The sequence below is a fragment of the Pteronotus mesoamericanus genome, unplaced genomic scaffold (genome assembly GCF_021234165.1).
Source record: "Pteronotus mesoamericanus isolate MK-2021 breed Mesoamerican mustached bat unplaced genomic scaffold, CSHL_Meso_final scaffold_1186, whole genome shotgun sequence".
NCBI classification, from domain to species: domain Eukaryota; kingdom Metazoa; phylum Chordata; class Mammalia; order Chiroptera; family Mormoopidae; genus Pteronotus; species Pteronotus mesoamericanus.
In genome coordinates, this window is record NW_026555302.1 from 9,211,943 (window position 1) to 9,229,047 (window position 17,105).

Consider the following 17,105-nt stretch of genomic DNA (forward strand, 5'->3'; position numbering starts at 1 on the left):
TTTACTACTCGGTTTCTCTAATTAACAAGTAAATTAAAAAAATATAAAATACTCTATTTCTGAACCCCCAATATGTCATATTCAATGCACATGAAACTTACCAGATAATATGCCAGGAGCAGCCAAAGAAGAGAATAAAATGAGCCTCACTTAGCCGAATGTGAGTATTAATTGACTATTTATGACAAGTTTAATATTAACCTGGATTGTGGCGGCGGGGGCGGGGGCGGTATAAACACAGAAGCACTCAGCATGCCTCCTGACCTCCAGAAGGGGGCCTAACTGGACCTTCAAAACAGGCGCACCAACAGGGACGCAAACAGCACGCACTTCCAGCTGCACAGACGGCACGAGTCCTCCCTGCTCCCCACGCTAGACACTCAGGCATTACGTGGCGGCAGACTGTTGGCTGGGCTTACCTCACAGCAAACTGACGCTCCTGTGGGACGGTGGCCCATAGCATCGTCCACCCCCGCCCCCCCACCAGCCAGTTCACTTCATTTCCAACTCCTCTCTCATCGCCGCACCCAACGTGTAAATAGGCACCCCTCCGCTGCAGAGACAGTTTTATCCTCAGCCTCCTCTATCCCTTCTCTTTCCACTTCCTCAGTCTGCGATGTGGCTGTTACTTTCGTCCAGGTGAGAGACGATAAGGTGCTGGCTTTCGTGCCACCATGATTTTCTCGCTAAAATATAAGTTTCAGCATCCCGCTCCAGTGACACTGGTATTCGACACTCCCCTGTGAGCTGAGTTTCACTGGCTGGCTGGTAGTGGCCTGAGGTCACGTGACCATGTTCTGGGAAATGATGGGCTTCTTCTGGTCCAGGGACTTGAGAGTTACAGGCCTTCCTCTCTGTTTTGTCTCTGCCTCTTTGGGGGCAACCATGGAGACCACACGTTGGAAGGACAGAGGAACAGGGTGGACAAGACAGGTGGGTACGCTCAATGGATGAGTGAGAAATATTCCCTCCATCAGGTTTAGTCACTGAGACCTCAGGGTTAATTAGGGACCACAGACTATCCTGATCACTTCAGGCTATTTCTAAGCCTCCACTGGATCAACACCAGCAGCCGCAGAATAAAGTCCACGCTTGCTGGCGTGGCGCCCAGGAGCCTGAGTGATGCTCCTCACCATAGGCCTACGCCTAGCTCTTCACCCTCAAAACCATTCCACACTTGTTCACGTTCCCCAGGATCAACTGCACTAGGCAGACCAGCAATGTTTCCCATGACATGCCACTGGTGTTACGCGGTCGTATGCTATGCAGCATTATCGTAGCAACACTCGCATAAAACAGAAATTGCGATCAGAAGTGGGGGGCCGCCACGACAAAGCCCTGAAACATTGCTACTGGAACTGTGTGTCGGGGAGCAAAGGAACTGTTGCAGGAAGCTGTAAAGTGAAACAGCTCTTTAAGTAGTGGCAAAACCTGTGATTAACTGTTTCCTGTAGTTGTGAGGGAAGTTATACCGTTAACTGTTACAACTTGCAGGTCAGACAATTTACTTAACAGCCTATTGGCTTCGGGGGAAGAGCGTTAAAGAAGCACGCACCGGGGTCAGCTGGTGGTTACTACCTTTGTCTGGTAGAGAACTGCACGCGAGGAGCTCAGCGAGGGCTGGGGCTGACAGGGACCGTGGAGCACTGGGAAGCCCAGGGCCTGCCGTGTGAAGCTCGCGGCTGCTTCTCCTCTTCTCCTCTCCCTCCAGCCCGAGAGAAAAGCCGAGTGCTCTTCGGGGCTCAAAAGGCTTTCTGTGACTGAAGACCTCCTCTCAGGCAAAGACCAGATCAAGGGGTGGACTTGTTACGACTTTTCACTGAACAAAGTGACTCATAGAAAAGGGACCGAGCACTTTGTCCCCGAGAAGCCTCATATACTCCAAAAACCTATGGTTAAACCTGTACAGAGAGGCGCATCATGAAAAGGCCTGTGAGGGCAGCGCGTGGAATATGGATTTGACTGAAGTCAAATAAATTCAAAACCAATCAAGCCTGTGGGAGTTGAAGGACCAAAAGCACCGTCAGCCTGGGTTAATGCAGACCCTGTACAAGTTCTAGCCCCCTCTATTCTCCCAGGAGAAAGCTGGCTGAGAAAGTTCCTTAGCTTCCAGTACAGGGACATTCTCTAATGCTCTGTTTTTGTGACCCAAGAGAATATGGGGGAAAAAAGAACTTCTGAGAGAGCAGAACCAAGAGCCCTGAAGAACAATGGACTTAGGACTATACCCAGGGATCAATCCAAAGCTATTAAATGAGAGGCACTTCCCACTATTAGGATAGAGGTGTTAGTAAATTTCCTCAGAAGGATTTCAGAATTGGTGTGGACCAGCGACTGTTAAATGCCTCTCATTGTTTTCCTTGAAAGGGGATATTTAGTGTAGCTGTCTTGTTCTGCTCCACGTTGTCCACCAGGTAGATGGAAGGCAGAGAACTTGAAATTTTAGTACACTGGACTCCAGATTAAGAGACGCTACATTGCAACAGATGTAAATCACAATAGTCTAGATTTCAAGCCTCACGTTACAACTGGATGAGACTTTCGGAGTGACTTGGAGTAAGGTGCAGTGAATGTGAATATAACAAACAAATGTTTGTGATGAAGAAGCCTAGCCAGCTGATGTCATTTGTTACAGATCCACAGTTGCTTTTACTCTCTCATTCTTGCCACGACTTCACCATCAGCAAAGTGCAATTCCCCTTCCTGCTAATTCTGGACCCAGCCATGGGGTTCGCCTCGACCAGTGGACTGCGAGGGTGTGTGGCACGTGTGACACTTGACGGGAGGTTTGGAAGGTACTGGCGTGCTCTGGCGGGCACATGGCACACACCCGAACCCAGCCCACAACCTAAAGCAGAACCACTGCAGTCAACCTGCAAATATATACACGAGGAATAGATCTTGTTATTAAAATATATTGGTATTTGGGGATTACTTGTTATGGCAGCCTCGTTACAGAAAAACGCGATGCCAGCATCGTGCCACTTCCTTCCACGCCTTCGCCTTCCCAGAGCTCCTCTCTGTCCTTCACCATCCGCTTCACACAGTGACCTCCGTAGACATGCAGTCGTGTTATTTGCTGAGGCCTGTTGTTTGCTTACTTCCCTGTGCTCCCATGAGACTTCATTCCTGTCTCTGTTTCGCCACTCACTGGGTAGCAATTTCACCTCTACTGCAGACCCTGCGTTGGAAAACGTTTACTCATTTTGTGTGACCTCGACACGTCGCAGCCCTCAGGGAGAAGGATCGGAAGTGAAGAAATGAATCAACGGACCTGAAGGAGCGACACAGCTTGGGAAGCGTGGAGCCAGTTGGGTAAGGAGGCAATGGGACTTCTACAAACCCTGGCCATCGGGGGGAGCAGCAAGCCTTTAGATTGAGAAAAGGTATGAGGCTCAGACCCAAGAAAAGCTGGATGGATTTGTTTTTTCATGTGTTGGAATCTGGAACCCTCGGTTCTGTAGCTAAGCTTGGAGAGGTGGGAAGATGCTTCCCATGCATGAAGTATTGTACATTCCTGGGTTAGAACATGTTTTCTTTGGGGGTTACTGTGGTTTCTTTTTCTCTTTTCTTTTTATTTTTTCCAGCTTTGGAAGCATCTAATGTTTGCAATAACAATAACAACAACAAAAATATGAGGCTGGCCCGGCATGAATCAGGAGGGAATGTGTACATGCGGTGGATGTAGGGGGTGGGGGGAGGAGGGAGGGGAGAAGAAAAGAAAAACACCGTTGCCAGGAGCCTTGCAGAAAAAAACTGCCACGCACCACATGTGGTTGGCACGGGGTGGGGGGGCGGGGGAGGGCAGCAACATCTGTTCTCGATGAGGATCCCGGGGCGCGCAGCTGTGTGTGCATGTGCGGGTGCGGTGCGTGTGTAAGGAAACACCCAGGCGCTGCGCTTCGGGAAGCTCGCTCGGGGTCCAGCCCTGCTGGCCTGAAACACCGCCCTCCGCGGCGGCCTCTCACCGTGGGTTAGATCTGCAGCCAACCCCGTCTTGAGAGGTATGTTGCAGGCTGGGACAGCTGTGGAAAACAAGCCCGAGAAAAGCCACAAGCGCCTCCTGACCCATTTGAATCTCTCTCCTGCCAAGTTCTCATTACTGATCGTACATAGGACGGAAAACAATGTATAAGACTGAAAAGGCTCTGGAGACGCCACTGGGAAACAAAAGGCTTACTAAGGATTCCTGGGCTGGGGTCCTGGGGTACGGATGAGGCAGGGAGCCTGTTTACAAAAGAGGTGCAGAGGTGCACGGTTTTAAGTTTTTTTTTTTTGTTGTTTGTCTGTTCTGCTTTATTTTTCTTTATTTTTTCGTTTTGGTTAAGCATTCAAAGCAAAGGCCCATTTTCTCTCTTATTCTTGTTATTCTGGTCCATGAAACAGAGGACAAAAAAGGTGGAGGGTTTGTATCCTCGATGGACAGTGGGCACCTCCTCAAGGGGGCGCTTGGGAAGCAAGGCCACCGCAAGGGCAGGGCTAGGGCGGGGGCACGGCCAGTGAACCTCAGACCTGCGCTGGGCTTGCCCCTCGGGCAGGGACCCGACGCCCGGGGGTGCCACACCCGGGAGCGCTGGCTCTGAGCTGGAGGCCTGGGAGGGCAGGGCGGAGGGGCACGGAGGCGAGCGGAGGACCGCGCCTCCCCGGCGCCTGTCGGGGCTGTGTCCTCGGGGACACCAGTGGGAGCGTGGGGGATGCGTCACCTGCCTCAGTCTGGCCTCGCTTCAGAAGGCTCCTCTCTCACAAGGGATGGTAACAATGACAATCCCATACGTGTGGGTAGCCTGTGAGTGTCTACGAGTGCTGTCACAAACATCACGTTTGAGAACACAAGAACGTTACAGTCAGCCAAGGGAGATGCTTGCCCATGGGAGGTAAATGACATCGACTACGGTCACGTGGCCAAGGAGCGGCGAGGCAATGCATGGAGCCAGACTTTCTCTCCTCGGTGCACAAACAGCCTTCAGGGGACCGAAGGGACCCGGCAGCCCAAACTTCGCCCAACCCCAGAGTCCCAGTCCAGGGCCATGCCAACTGTGGACTGCACGCCACAACAGCAGCAACGAAAAAGCCTCCGCAGAAAAGACTCCTAATGGACCCTCAGGGCCCCCTGGTAATCTCTTTGCTCCTCACCATCTAGCACAATTTTTCTTTTCCTCACAGTAATAAAGCTGCTTCTCAAGTCTGTTACCCTTCTGCCAATCTCTCCACAAACTTCCTACCTCATCCACTTACCCAGAATAGTCACCGAGCTGTTACCATGTGACAGTCACGGCACCACTGCACTGAGGACTCGAGACAGGACAGTGAATAAAATAAAGTTCTGCCCCGTGGGGAAAACAGGCACCAGCTATAACAAATAAGTACTTATTTAGCGATGAGAAAGTAACAGTCCCATTAAAAACACACATGCACACACAGGGCAGTGAGAGGCTGCCCAGCGTGTTGAGGGATAGGCAGAGAATGAGGAAGGACAGTAACTGCCAATCAGCAGTCCAACAGGGGACACTGGGAGGGTAGGGTCCGCCCCTGTGAAGACTCTGGCTTTTGCTCCGAGTGACATGAGAAATCACCGAAAGATGTTACTAGCAAAGGGATGCTTGGATTTCACCTACAGTCTAATAGGACCCTCCGGCAGGTGTGCCGAGAACAGATGGTGGTGAGGCGGGGCCGTGGGGAGACGGGCCAGGACGCCGTCGCTCTAGTCCAGGGGCAGGTGATTATAGCGCCACCAGGGTGCGAGGGGCCGAGATGGTGAGAGTGAGTGGATGGTGGACACATTTTAAAGGCAGAGCCAGTGGGACTACCTGATGGGCTGGGTGTGGAAGGCAAGAGGAGGAGAGGAATTCAGGGGACTCCAAGGATTCTGTCCCGGGCCACCGAGACAGGAGAGGCTGCACAGAGGAACGAGGGACCGCCGCACGTGGGATCCTTGAGGGCTTCCGAGTCCCACTGGCTGCCCTCCAGACTCCGTCTCCGGTCATTGCTGCTGCCTTCCCACCTGCCTCGGGGCCGGCGGCATCTGCAATCTCTCCCACCCCTCGGTACCGTGGGCCTCCGGGCTCTCAGCCAGACCTGCTACCCACAGCCAGTAAGTTCGCTGATGTTTCAGCCCCTCACAAGTCTTTCCATGGCTGCGGGCACTGTTTCCACTTACGTTATTGCCTGTCTCTCTCCCTGCACTGAGCTTAGAGAGCAGAGGGGCAGGTCTAGCCAGTCTTGTAAATAAACCTTAAGGGTGCAGACTGCTTAAACTGGGTATGTGTATTTCTTTTATACAATTAAAATTAAGTTTAAACAATACATCTAATAATAGCAGAGCTGAGATTTAAACCCATTAGTCAGGAGTTGAAATGTATGCCCTTCCTTACACATGCTGTTTGCTGCATTGAAATCAACTAGGAAGTGTTACCTACTTCTCTGGCATTAGTTCACTGATGGGTAAGGCAGAAAATAGACATTAAAAAAAATAAAATGTGAGAGACTTAATAGAACGTCTTGCTAGCATTCAGTCATTATAACAAACAAGTATTTAATAAAATAATGTCACTGAAAGGAGTATCTATTTTAGTAGGGTGAATTAGAAACAGTTCAAATTATATGAGCTTTCTGAAAGAGCCCATCTATACGATTATTTAATAAAGGCGTTATACAAACGACCACGGGGGTAAGTGGCAGACTGATACGTGTTCTACAGAATTTAGGAACAATCCTGGCGAATGGACTGAGAGATGCTTAGACTGCACTTAAAAACACATTTTAGAAGCAGTTAGAAATATTAGTGCAGCAAACTCCCTATGAAATGAGAAAAGGGGTGCAATTATGTATAGCTATAGCCTGATTACATTTGCTCGCTGCTAATTCTTATAACCTCAGCACAATGATGGGAAGCACCCAGAAGGCCAGGCAGGTTGAAGAAAAGAAGGCTGCATGTCTGTGTTGCCAGTTTTGCAGGCAAGTAATACTTAAATTGTCTGCAAGTGTGGGCTAGACATGAAAAATCAAAACAACAGAAAAATAAGGAGAAGCACGGAGCACATCAGGAAAAGGGTGCAGCGGGAGGGGGAAAGGGACAACCCACGTCACGAAGAGAGTTCACAGAGTGAGAAAGCGGCCCACCCAGGAGGCCCAGAAGACGAACGAAGCGCAGTGCAGCCAGTTAGAAAGGGGGCCCACCGGGAGGCCGCAGTGCGGTCCCCCGGCAGTCTCAGACAAGCATAAATTCTCACGCATGTTGTTAATCTAGATGAGGTTTTACAATTTGCACGGTTGTGCTTTTAATGTTTCATTAAAAAAAAAAAAAAGCGGGGAAAGAAAACAATGGTTTTTGCTTTCAAAATGAAAACCTAGTCCTAATTAACATTTGGAGTCGGGTTTTCAGAGATTCCAGCTGGAGGGACTGACGTCGAACCCCGCACCAAGCGGGGCCCTGGACAAGCCCAAAGACAAGCCCAGATTTCAGGCTGGTGCAGGCTGCACAAAACTGGCAGCGGAATTCACAAACAAACCTCCAGGGGATTGGAATTTGGCAGCCTGTGGGCTTGGAAGACAGCTCCAACTTAAGCTAATTTTCAGTTTTTCTCTGGGTTTTAACATGTCCAACACATATTTAGATTTAGATGTGCAAGGACCCACAGTGCCCCGACCAGAAGTGGAATGGCTGTCTCCACAGCGGGCTGCTAGGCCCTTATTCTTCCCAGTGCAATGAACCCCTTTTTAAACAACCCCCTTTCACCCGCAAATCCCAAAGAGCTTGGCAGGAGAGGGGCAGAGAAGTCTGCCCAACGACCTGCCCTGGGGGAGGCAGGGAAGGCATGACTGTTATACCTGATTTGGAAACAGCTATAACACGGCAAAGGGAAGTTTGATTGTTGGCTCTTATTTAAATGACAGGAGATAAATAAAAAGGAAACAAGAGAAGCTAGACAACTTCACAGTGACATAATGCCCAAGCGATTGAGTTGGAATAGAATTCCGGGGTTCCTCTCTATAAAGATTCATTTTTCTCTTGTTAATAAGGAATTTATAAAGACAAACTCAAGCGTGCTTTTTGAAAGATGAGTAGCAATTCCACCTGGTCACGCTTTGAAATTCAAGTCTGGGGCTTGTACTAGAAGTACTTGGTGGCTAGTGCTAGAAAGGCATAAAGCACAGTGATAGAAACCTTATAGACAAAAGAGAGAAGGCTAGAAAGAGCGGCCGAACAGGTTCCACTCCCCAGCTGAGGGGAAGAGAAAGGAGAAAAACAGGGAATCAGAGCAGGGCTCTTGGTATCGGTGCGTTCTTTACGTCCCTCACAAAGGCCACTATTCCGCTGTCTTCCCAAACTCTAGGCCAGCTGGTCTCAGACCTGAGAGGGCACCGGAACCACCTGGAGGACTTTGGACACCGGCTGCCAGACCCCAGGCCCGGGTTCCAACCCCAGTGTCCAGGATGGAAGCTGAGAGCCTGAATTTACAGCAGGCCGCCAGATGCTGCTGCTGCTGCTGCTGGTCAGGGACCACGGTAGCCCACGCCGCCCCAGTTCTCTGCAGGCCCAGGGCCACTGCTGCCACGCAGAGGCCCCGACTCTCAGAGAGCTCCACGGGGCTGGCTCGCGGAGGCCTTCGCGCATTTCGCCCTGGAGGAGGTGCACCCTCCTTTCCCGTGGGAGGGCCAGGGCCCGGTTTAGCCGCCGCAGGGAATGCGGGACTTCTGCAGGGGAGCCCCCGGGACACACGCTCACTGCGCCTTAGAGAACAGAGGCTGTGCTCAAACTCAGGGCTGTGCTGACCGGTTCTGCCACCTGCGACGGGGCTGCACATGGTCAGATACGATGAGCCGCAACACATTTATCTATTTACCTACCTACCTACATAGCGCCCATCTTGTCATATAAAAACAAGGGGACAAAATTCTAACAAGGGACAAAGCCCTTCCCCAAAAAGGGCCCCACATCGTGCACAGGCTGATCTTCCCTCCTGCTCAGGGGCCACCTTCTCCCACCCTCCCCTCTGCACACGGGCGCCCTTCGCTCCGCGCTCAGACACGCCTTCTGGAGCAATGGGGCTTGTCAGTCTGACTCCAGCTCCTCTCCCCCTTTTTCTGCTTCAAACTCTGGGCAGGAAAAAGAGGCACAATAAAAACTCCATTTCCATGCCATCATCTCCGCCTCATCAGTTATAGGTTGGCCCCTGCGTCCCACCGAGTTCCAGCAGTGAACCCAGGCAGTGCCCACAAGTATTCGAGATGCACATGTCCCAGGCACAGCTAACAGGGCTACCGTCTGGAATATAAATAATAAAAAGGGGAGGTCCAAGACAACACAGAAGAAAGAATCCAAGGAATGGCGGTAGCAGATGGGATGAATTAGTGATGGAAGCACCGTTGTTATCAACTGCTAAACGCCTGCAGACACGGGACTGCCCACCTCCATTGCAGTAAGGAAATGCAGCCGGTCTGCCTACACTAGGTTTGCCCCCAGGCCTCCTCACCAGGTCTTTCCACTCCAAATTCCCTCCTGTACTCATTTTTGTCAAGGTAGTAATTCTTATGGTAATGATGTGTAAAAATACCTCTACCGGTTGCTTTAAGAAAACACAAATATATTTACATGTGAATCCGTGGCACTCCAGATTTACAGGGAAAGAGAATACCAAACCATCTTCTGTGTTTGAGACAGCAGAAAATGTTTATCCATGTCAGAGAGATTGCAATGCGTATTCCCTTAGAATGCTTCAAAGACTAAAAGGCCTTTTAAATATGTCCCTTTACAACCTCGTATAGAGTCAAACACTTTCAGGATATCCTCATACAGATTGACTTTAAGTAATAGTTCATTCTGTTTTTTCAGCCCATGGTTTTCTATTTTTTTCTTAATGGGAGATGGTGACTTCTTCTCCATGTGAACTACTTACTATGTGAAAATACTCCATTAACCTTTACCCTTCTTTTCTTAGGCTTAAAAATCCCAGTTCTTTTCATGTTTCCCCAAAGGTATTATCATCAAGTTTTTGGTATTAGTTTTGTTACCCTCCAATGTTCTCTATTCTCTAATGCCTGTGGAAGCCAGATCTAACAAGAAAACAGGATCAGATCAAAGGTGAGGACAATGACAAGCCAACACCTTCAGTGGGTTTTCTGTTGGTCCCACCTACACTTATTGTAGTTGTTGTTTTAAGAACAGAGTCGTGCTGCTGTTCACTCATGATCAGACATTATTTAAAATATTTTAACTGTAATTTAAAAACAATCCCGCCTTTCCTGGCTTATAAGAATTTTGGTTCTACCAGATGTTTTTTTAAATCTCTATCCTTGACCTTTCTAAACTTTATTCTATCTCAGGTGTTTTCTTCATTTATTACAGAACTATGGGAAGATGGATGGTTTTTTCCCCAAGATATGAGCTGTGTTTACAATTATTTGAATGTATAAATTTATCCTGCTCAGTGTTTCTCAAAGTGCAGTTGAGAACCACCTGCATTGGTACCTGGGGTATCTGTTAAAAAAGTAAGTTCACACCAGACTTGATAGATAAGGCTTGAGAGGGAGGAGCAGAATCTAAGAATCTGCATTTTTTAAATAAGCACCCCAGCTAATTCTTAAGCACACTTTAAAAAAACGAAAACTAGCAGCCAAGCCTGTTGCTGGTGTGAAAGGAGTGGAGGTGAGGTGTGGTCAGGACAAGTCTTCGCTGTTCAGCTGGACGCCCTCCCTGTTCAGCACAATCCAGCGAGGACTGTCCTGCGGTCAGCTCCCGAGCGGCCTTCTTAAACTCGGAGGGTAGCGTTTGGACTAGGAGGGCACACCGGCTCAAGGTAAGTGACTTCTCCTCCATGTCTTTGAGGGGTGACATTGGTTAAGGAAAGCATGCTCCTTATCAATACAGGACTTGGACTTAAACTCTTTCTGGTAGAAAATCCATGTCTGCAGGCAGGTAACCTTTATTGTTCAGCCCCCTTTCCTTTCTTTCCCTTTTTAAAAGATTTTATTTATTTATTTTTGGAGAGAGAGGAAGGGAGAGAGAAAGAGGGAGAGCAACATCAATGTATGGTTGCCTGTCACGCACCCCCTACTGGGTACCTGGCCTGGCACCCAACCCAGGCACGTGCCCTGACTGGGAATCGATCCGGTGACCCTTTGCTACTCAGTCCGGCACTCAACCCACTGAGCCACAATAGCCAGCGCCCCCCCACCCCCGTTTTCTTTTGAAGTGGTATATACTACAATGGCTTTCCTTCCAGTCTTGCATAAGCTCCTCCTTCCTTCACGAATGTCCGAATGATTAAGTAGGTATTCCAAGGAGTCTTATTAAGCAATGTTTTATCAACTCCTCCTTCAGATCAGCTTGGTCTCTCACTATCTCAATGTACAGGCACATATAGGTATCCATTGCTTGCCTTTTAGGATAGTGGGGGAAAAAAAGCATTACTTTTGCTTTGAATAACAGAAGTCACTCAGAATTACTGATGAATGGAACTTCATTACCGTTTATCACACACTCGGTGTTTACTGAACATTCATACAATAGGTACTTGCACACTTTTCCTCAGGCTCTGACTCCTACAGCTTCTCTTGCCAACTATTACCAGGGCAGAAGCAGTAAAACCCAAAGCTGGGTTGGCCTCGGACTGATGCCCGGTTAGGGCAGCGCCAAGACTTCCCAAATGCCCCCCGCCGGTGGATGAGAAATCAAGGCGAACTGAACAGGCCGTATCTGAGCAGGGACCCTTAGGGGAAGGAAACACAGGTGTGTGTAATCAAGGTCAAAATCTACGTGGGAGGTAAAATCCCCCAGAAACGAGAGCAGGTTTGCTGTTATTCCTGGAAAGTTAGCACGACCCACACTTGACCGAGGTGTGACCTCTCCAAAGGTCCCAAACCACAACCGCACATCTGTGTCCTGATAGACTCCTAGAGCTGGTATGGGACAAGTTTAAAAGACACATTTTATCCATCAAATTTCCAATCTGAGGAAACCAATTTGGAGCTCATCGACTTGCCCAAGAAAACAGGAAGTAAGGAACAGCACTGAGGTTCCTGGCCGACTCCAGCCCCGGACGGCTTTCTGTCTGCTACTCTGCCCCGTAGGCTCTTTGTTCTCTACCTCTTCTGTATCTTCCCTGCCTTTTTCGTACTGCTTCCCAGGAGACTGACCCAATCTTTTCCAATTCAAGTCAAAGGTCTACCTTCAATTCTCTGTCACTGCTTCTGGGGCCTAGAACCAGGTCTCACAGAAGCATTAGGGCTGAGTTTTTCTAATGGGTAAAAAAATAAACAAAACACATCCTGCCCCTCAGGGTTTTGCAGACTGTTGGAAGGATGGGCCTATCAGATAATGCTGAAGTAATGTGACAAGTGACATAACAGGCATTTACAAGGGTATGTATGAGAATCTGTAAGAGAAATGTCAGCTAATGCTCAGAGAGCCTTACTTGAAATTCTCCCCCCAAAAATCTTAAAATGGTTTGTTTTACTGGAGGCCTCAAGAACATTAATTAACCGCAGCTACCTGCAGTGAACAATAAACAGTCACAAAGGTATGAACTGGGTATGAGTGGACTGTTTCTTGATTCTAATAGGTTGCTTCAGTAAGACCCTGTCCCCACACAGTTATTTATAAAGCATCGCTACTAATATATCTCATTCGGCAATTTATTCTTCATCGGTTATTTTACTTGTTTCTCACACGAGTCCTGAGAGAACGCCAGACAGATGCTCCACGCAGCTAACAAGTGTAAAGTCAGAATCTGAACCCAATTCTCCTGACATCATTCCACCTCCGCCCTCCTCCGCCACTCTCTTTCAGGAAAAGGAGAGGGTACAAATAAGAGCCAGCAAAGGGCTGACAAGAGAATCAGGCTCCTGGGAAAAACTTGCACAAGATACATGCTCACAGAAAAAAGCAGAGTCAAAATGTAGGTCAATGGACACTCCATTTTAATCATCCTGCAGGAAGGAAATGAATCATTTCTGTCCCAAAGGGGGCTGTAAGTGTGGTCTTTGTCCTCGGCTGTCTTCCCTAGAGAACAAGATGTTCTTTGTGTAAGTGGAACCTAGGATGGTGGTCTTTGGAAGAATTAATACATGTGACCTTATGAAAAAGGAAGGATGGACAGATGAGAGGATAACACTCACATGGTCCGACAGCATCATCGTATTCAGGATGGAGCGAGCATTCCCTTTGAATCTCACCCTGCTAAACGAAGAATCCCTCTCCCTCTCTGCCCTTCCCCCTCCTCCTCTCTCCATGCTGGCAACAGAGCAGACTTTATTGGACAAGCATTTGGCAGAATAAGTATTTGTTTTCTACACAGTTACACAGACTTTTGTATACTTGTCTATAATTTCAGTGGGCACAGGCCTGGGGGTAGAAAGAACGATTAGGAAACCAAGGCGATAGCCCAGGTGAGGAACATCGAGGCCCTGACCAGGGTGAGTCCAGTTCATCCAGTCACTGGGTGACCAGCCAACTCAGTGACTTGGTCAGAGAAGCAGCCGTCTCCATGAGATCTGTGACTTATGGATCTCGGGGCCCCACGGGAGCAGCCCGTTCCCCTTTCTCCTCCTGTTCTTCCTCTGTCCCTTCCTCTGAGTCTGCACCTGACGGCGCTGAGGGGGCCACGCCAGCAGCCCTGCCCCCTCGCTTTCTGCTGCTCTTACTCGCTGCACAACCAATGCTGCCGCGTGACACGCACCTGCTATGGACCGGACATGGCATGACACTCAAATGCTTTGAATACATCATCACATGAATCCCTCATCCCAGCTCCTTTATAGCTTTGTCACCCCTACTGCCCAATACCGATGAAGACACCCAGGCTCACATCACGCCACAGACCCAGGACTCGAAACTACATTTGTTTGACTCCCAAACCTTCCTACCAACCAAGTCGCCATTCTTCGCCCATTTGCAACTTACAGAAAACACAAGGAGCGTTCAGGTCAAGAAGGCCAGACATGAGAAACGACGGGGAAAATAGAATTTATGTTATGAACAATTTTGGGTTGCAGATATGTAGTACACACAATCTGCCTGCTGAGACAATGGGAACACAAGTGACAATGAGTGGGTGGGATTATTTACGCACTTTTTTTCTTTAGAGAAAGCCTTAGAGCTGTTGTCTAAAGAATGTGAGAGGCATAGAGCAGTGGAGGACTGAAGGTGACATCTCAGTGGCAAAGGGGATATGACACAAAGAAAGGCACAAAAGTGACATGAAGCAGGACAGGGGCTGGGGTAGCGCGGTGAGGAATTTGCTGTCTTGGGCTCATTGAGAGAAATAAAGGAGGTGGAATTCCACTCTCTCATTGGCTGAGTGTCTAAAGGGCACATCTGAGAACCGCAGTCAATATTGGAAAGCAAAAATAGAAACCCCTCTTTAGATACCAAGGAACAAAGCGTCTACTCTGAGCTCCGTTTCTGCGCCGCACGTAATGAAGTCTCCCCTCTCCCCCTCGCCCTCTTCGGCCTACCTCGCCTCAGCGTCTGTGTTCCCTCCACCCGTCTTTGACACTCTTCAGTCCCCCCTAATGTATTTAGCTGACTTTTTCCAGTAAAGAATTAAGTGTCTGCCATGCTGCCCCTAGAACATGTCAGTTCCGGCCTCTCGTCCTTTCTTTGTGGTTCCCACCCTCCCTCTCTGCAGTTCTTATTTCCTCTGAGTTGTTTCTCCTTCTCCTTCCTTGTCCATTTTCCCTTGCTTGCCTGCAATTAGTGAGTCTCCTTTCCTTCCCTTCTTTCTTCTGCTCCTTCAAGTGACGTTTTTCTCCTCCTAGCCTTCGCTGGGAGACCAGAAACAGAATTTTTTTCTTTCAAATCTAGTCTGACCCAGAGAGTCTCAGGAAATATTGTATACAAATCAGAATGTGAGTAATGTTGACCAGAATTATTCCTGGACAAAGAAAGCTTCACATTGGGGAACCCACAGGCTGGGAACCTTCTTGCCCTCTCCCCCAGCGACTAGAGTTGCGGTTCTCTACCTTGAGCAACTTCAGCATCGCCTGGGGCCTTGCCAAAACAGAGTGCTGGGCCCCTACCCAGAGTCCCTTATTCAGCAGACCTGAGATGGGGCCTGAAAATGTGCATTTCTAGCAGGTTCCCTGGTGATGCCAATTGTGCTGGTCCAAGGGCCACACTCAGAACCACTCAGGTGAGGCACTCAAGTGGTCAAGGCTCCACGGCTCGTGGCAACAGCCCGGCAGGGAAGTCACAAGAGGGGAGGGAGTTTCATTCCTTGTCACATCAACAAATGAACTGAGGGAAGCCTAGGAAGCTCGGGAATATGGATCCAGAGGACGTGCTGGGGTGCCGCGAGGAGGGAAGGAGGAACAGGGACGGCTCTGCGTTTAACCTTCTGGGAAATGCTGAAGCCAGCTCCACGCCCTGTCATCCGCCCTCCCTCCTGTGATCACACACTGAAGCAGCAGAAGGGAATTCTCAGGCTCCTTTGATCCCGTCCCAGTCCCCTGTCCGCTGCCTGTTTATCTCCCTCATTCCCTGGCCTCCGCTTCCTGCTCCTTGCCCCTGCCCAGTGCATGAGTCAGCCCCGTGCTCCCCGCCCCACTGTCGTCTGTTTTTCTAATGATGGCAGGAGATGAGCTGTTCCGTTGGCCCAAGCCGGCACAAAGCACACTCCATGCTTGCCTTTTTGCCTGATGCCCTCTCACAAGGCTGTTTTATTGGTCTCGTTTCCCTTTGTCTGAAACCCCACCCTTTCCCCTTCTTTGGCCTCATGTAGTTCCCAGTTTCCCAGAACTGGATCAGGCGAAACAAAGATACAGAGGGACAGAGAGGTGGGCTGGGTGTGGGGCAAGGGGACAGGGCAGGGTGCTGGAAATCAGTGGCCATTGAACAGCGCTCTCTAGCACCCAGCAGCAGCCAGAAGGAGCCAAGCAACACTGCTAAGTGGCTTCATTACTTCCGGTGAGACATGTGAACAACAAAACCTGCTGTGACGGAGACTGGAGTATTTGTATTTGTCATTGGCTGTCCCCAGGGTGAGAGGCTTCAATGGCGCGGATGTGCAGGCGTCTGTGTGCACAGTGTCCCCTGCTCTTCGTATCAGGACTCCTGGGTCGTCCACCTGGACGAGCCTCCCTCATTCATGACCTTCCTTGCAGTAACTCCTGCTAATCTAGCTCGGGAAGTCACAGTGTCCTCTGTGCCCCCGGCGGGAGATCCCCCATGTGTGAAGAAGCAGCCGGGATCCCTTGAGGTGGTAAAGGTCAAGACTGGGTTACTCAACCGTGGACTGCAGGTCTACCTCAGGAGTCAAACAGAAAGGTGCCTGCCTACCCCAGGCCACTGCTGTAAGTTAGGGGCCACCAGGCAAGGAGACACCAGGAGAGCAGAGGGCCATGTGACCTGGAGAACAGCTGTCCTTCTGGGCTGCAGCGGCTACTCAGATCCAGCCAGTTGTTGCCATGGTTGCCAGAGAGTCTTGTTTTTCAAGAGAAAAATCTCTGCACGAAGTGTTTTATATTTATTTTTACTTGGAGTATGTGTGCATGTGTGTGTGAAATGTTTTATATACACATATGAATTTTATGTGAAAAAAATCCCAATTTTTAAATATGAGCAATCAAAACAAAATTGTTTTTAGACACTGTGTTGGCCAAATAAACCTGTCTGTGAGCCATCAGTCTGCAAAGCCCTGATCTAACTCACTCAAACAAGGCCCCATTAGAGAATACCAAAACCATAAATAATTCTGATGTGCTTTTAACTTACTTCTTATTAAGTCATTTAAAATGAAACCCTGGAATTTTGCTTAAAGAAAAGCCAAAATCAGAAATCCTAATATCTGTAATTGTAGGACTGTGGAGCCAAAGTTAAGAAATTAAACAAAAGGCATAGGAGTGGAGAAAGGGAAGATGCTGAATTAGAAAGCCTCCCAGCCCCGTGAGTGGAGCCGGGGAGTCTGGTCCGGGGCCAGGGAAGCGGAGGTGACTCACCTCACACGACTGGATGCAGTGGACCAGGACAGGATCTGGGTGCCACTGACGCCGCCCGGTGCACACGATGCTCTGAAGGAGACAGAAGGAGCAAAACAAAGATGCCTGGTCAGTGGGAGAAGGGGCACATCCTGAGCTCACCCCACCAGCCCACCCTGTGCCCTGAGGAG

General features: G+C 49.3%; 1 protein-coding gene across 1 annotated transcript in view; it reads right to left on the bottom strand.

Annotated features, from left to right (window-relative positions):
* PAPPA2 (pappalysin 2) overlaps window positions 1-17,105 on the bottom strand; it is a 201,459-nt gene that overhangs the window by 15,640 nt on the left and 168,714 nt on the right. The window contains exon 20 of the mRNA XM_054587725.1: window positions 16,936-17,007. Within this exon, the coding sequence (XP_054443700.1) occupies window positions 16,936-17,007 (72 nt within the window). The remainder of the gene's footprint in view (window positions 1-16,935; window positions 17,008-17,105) is intronic.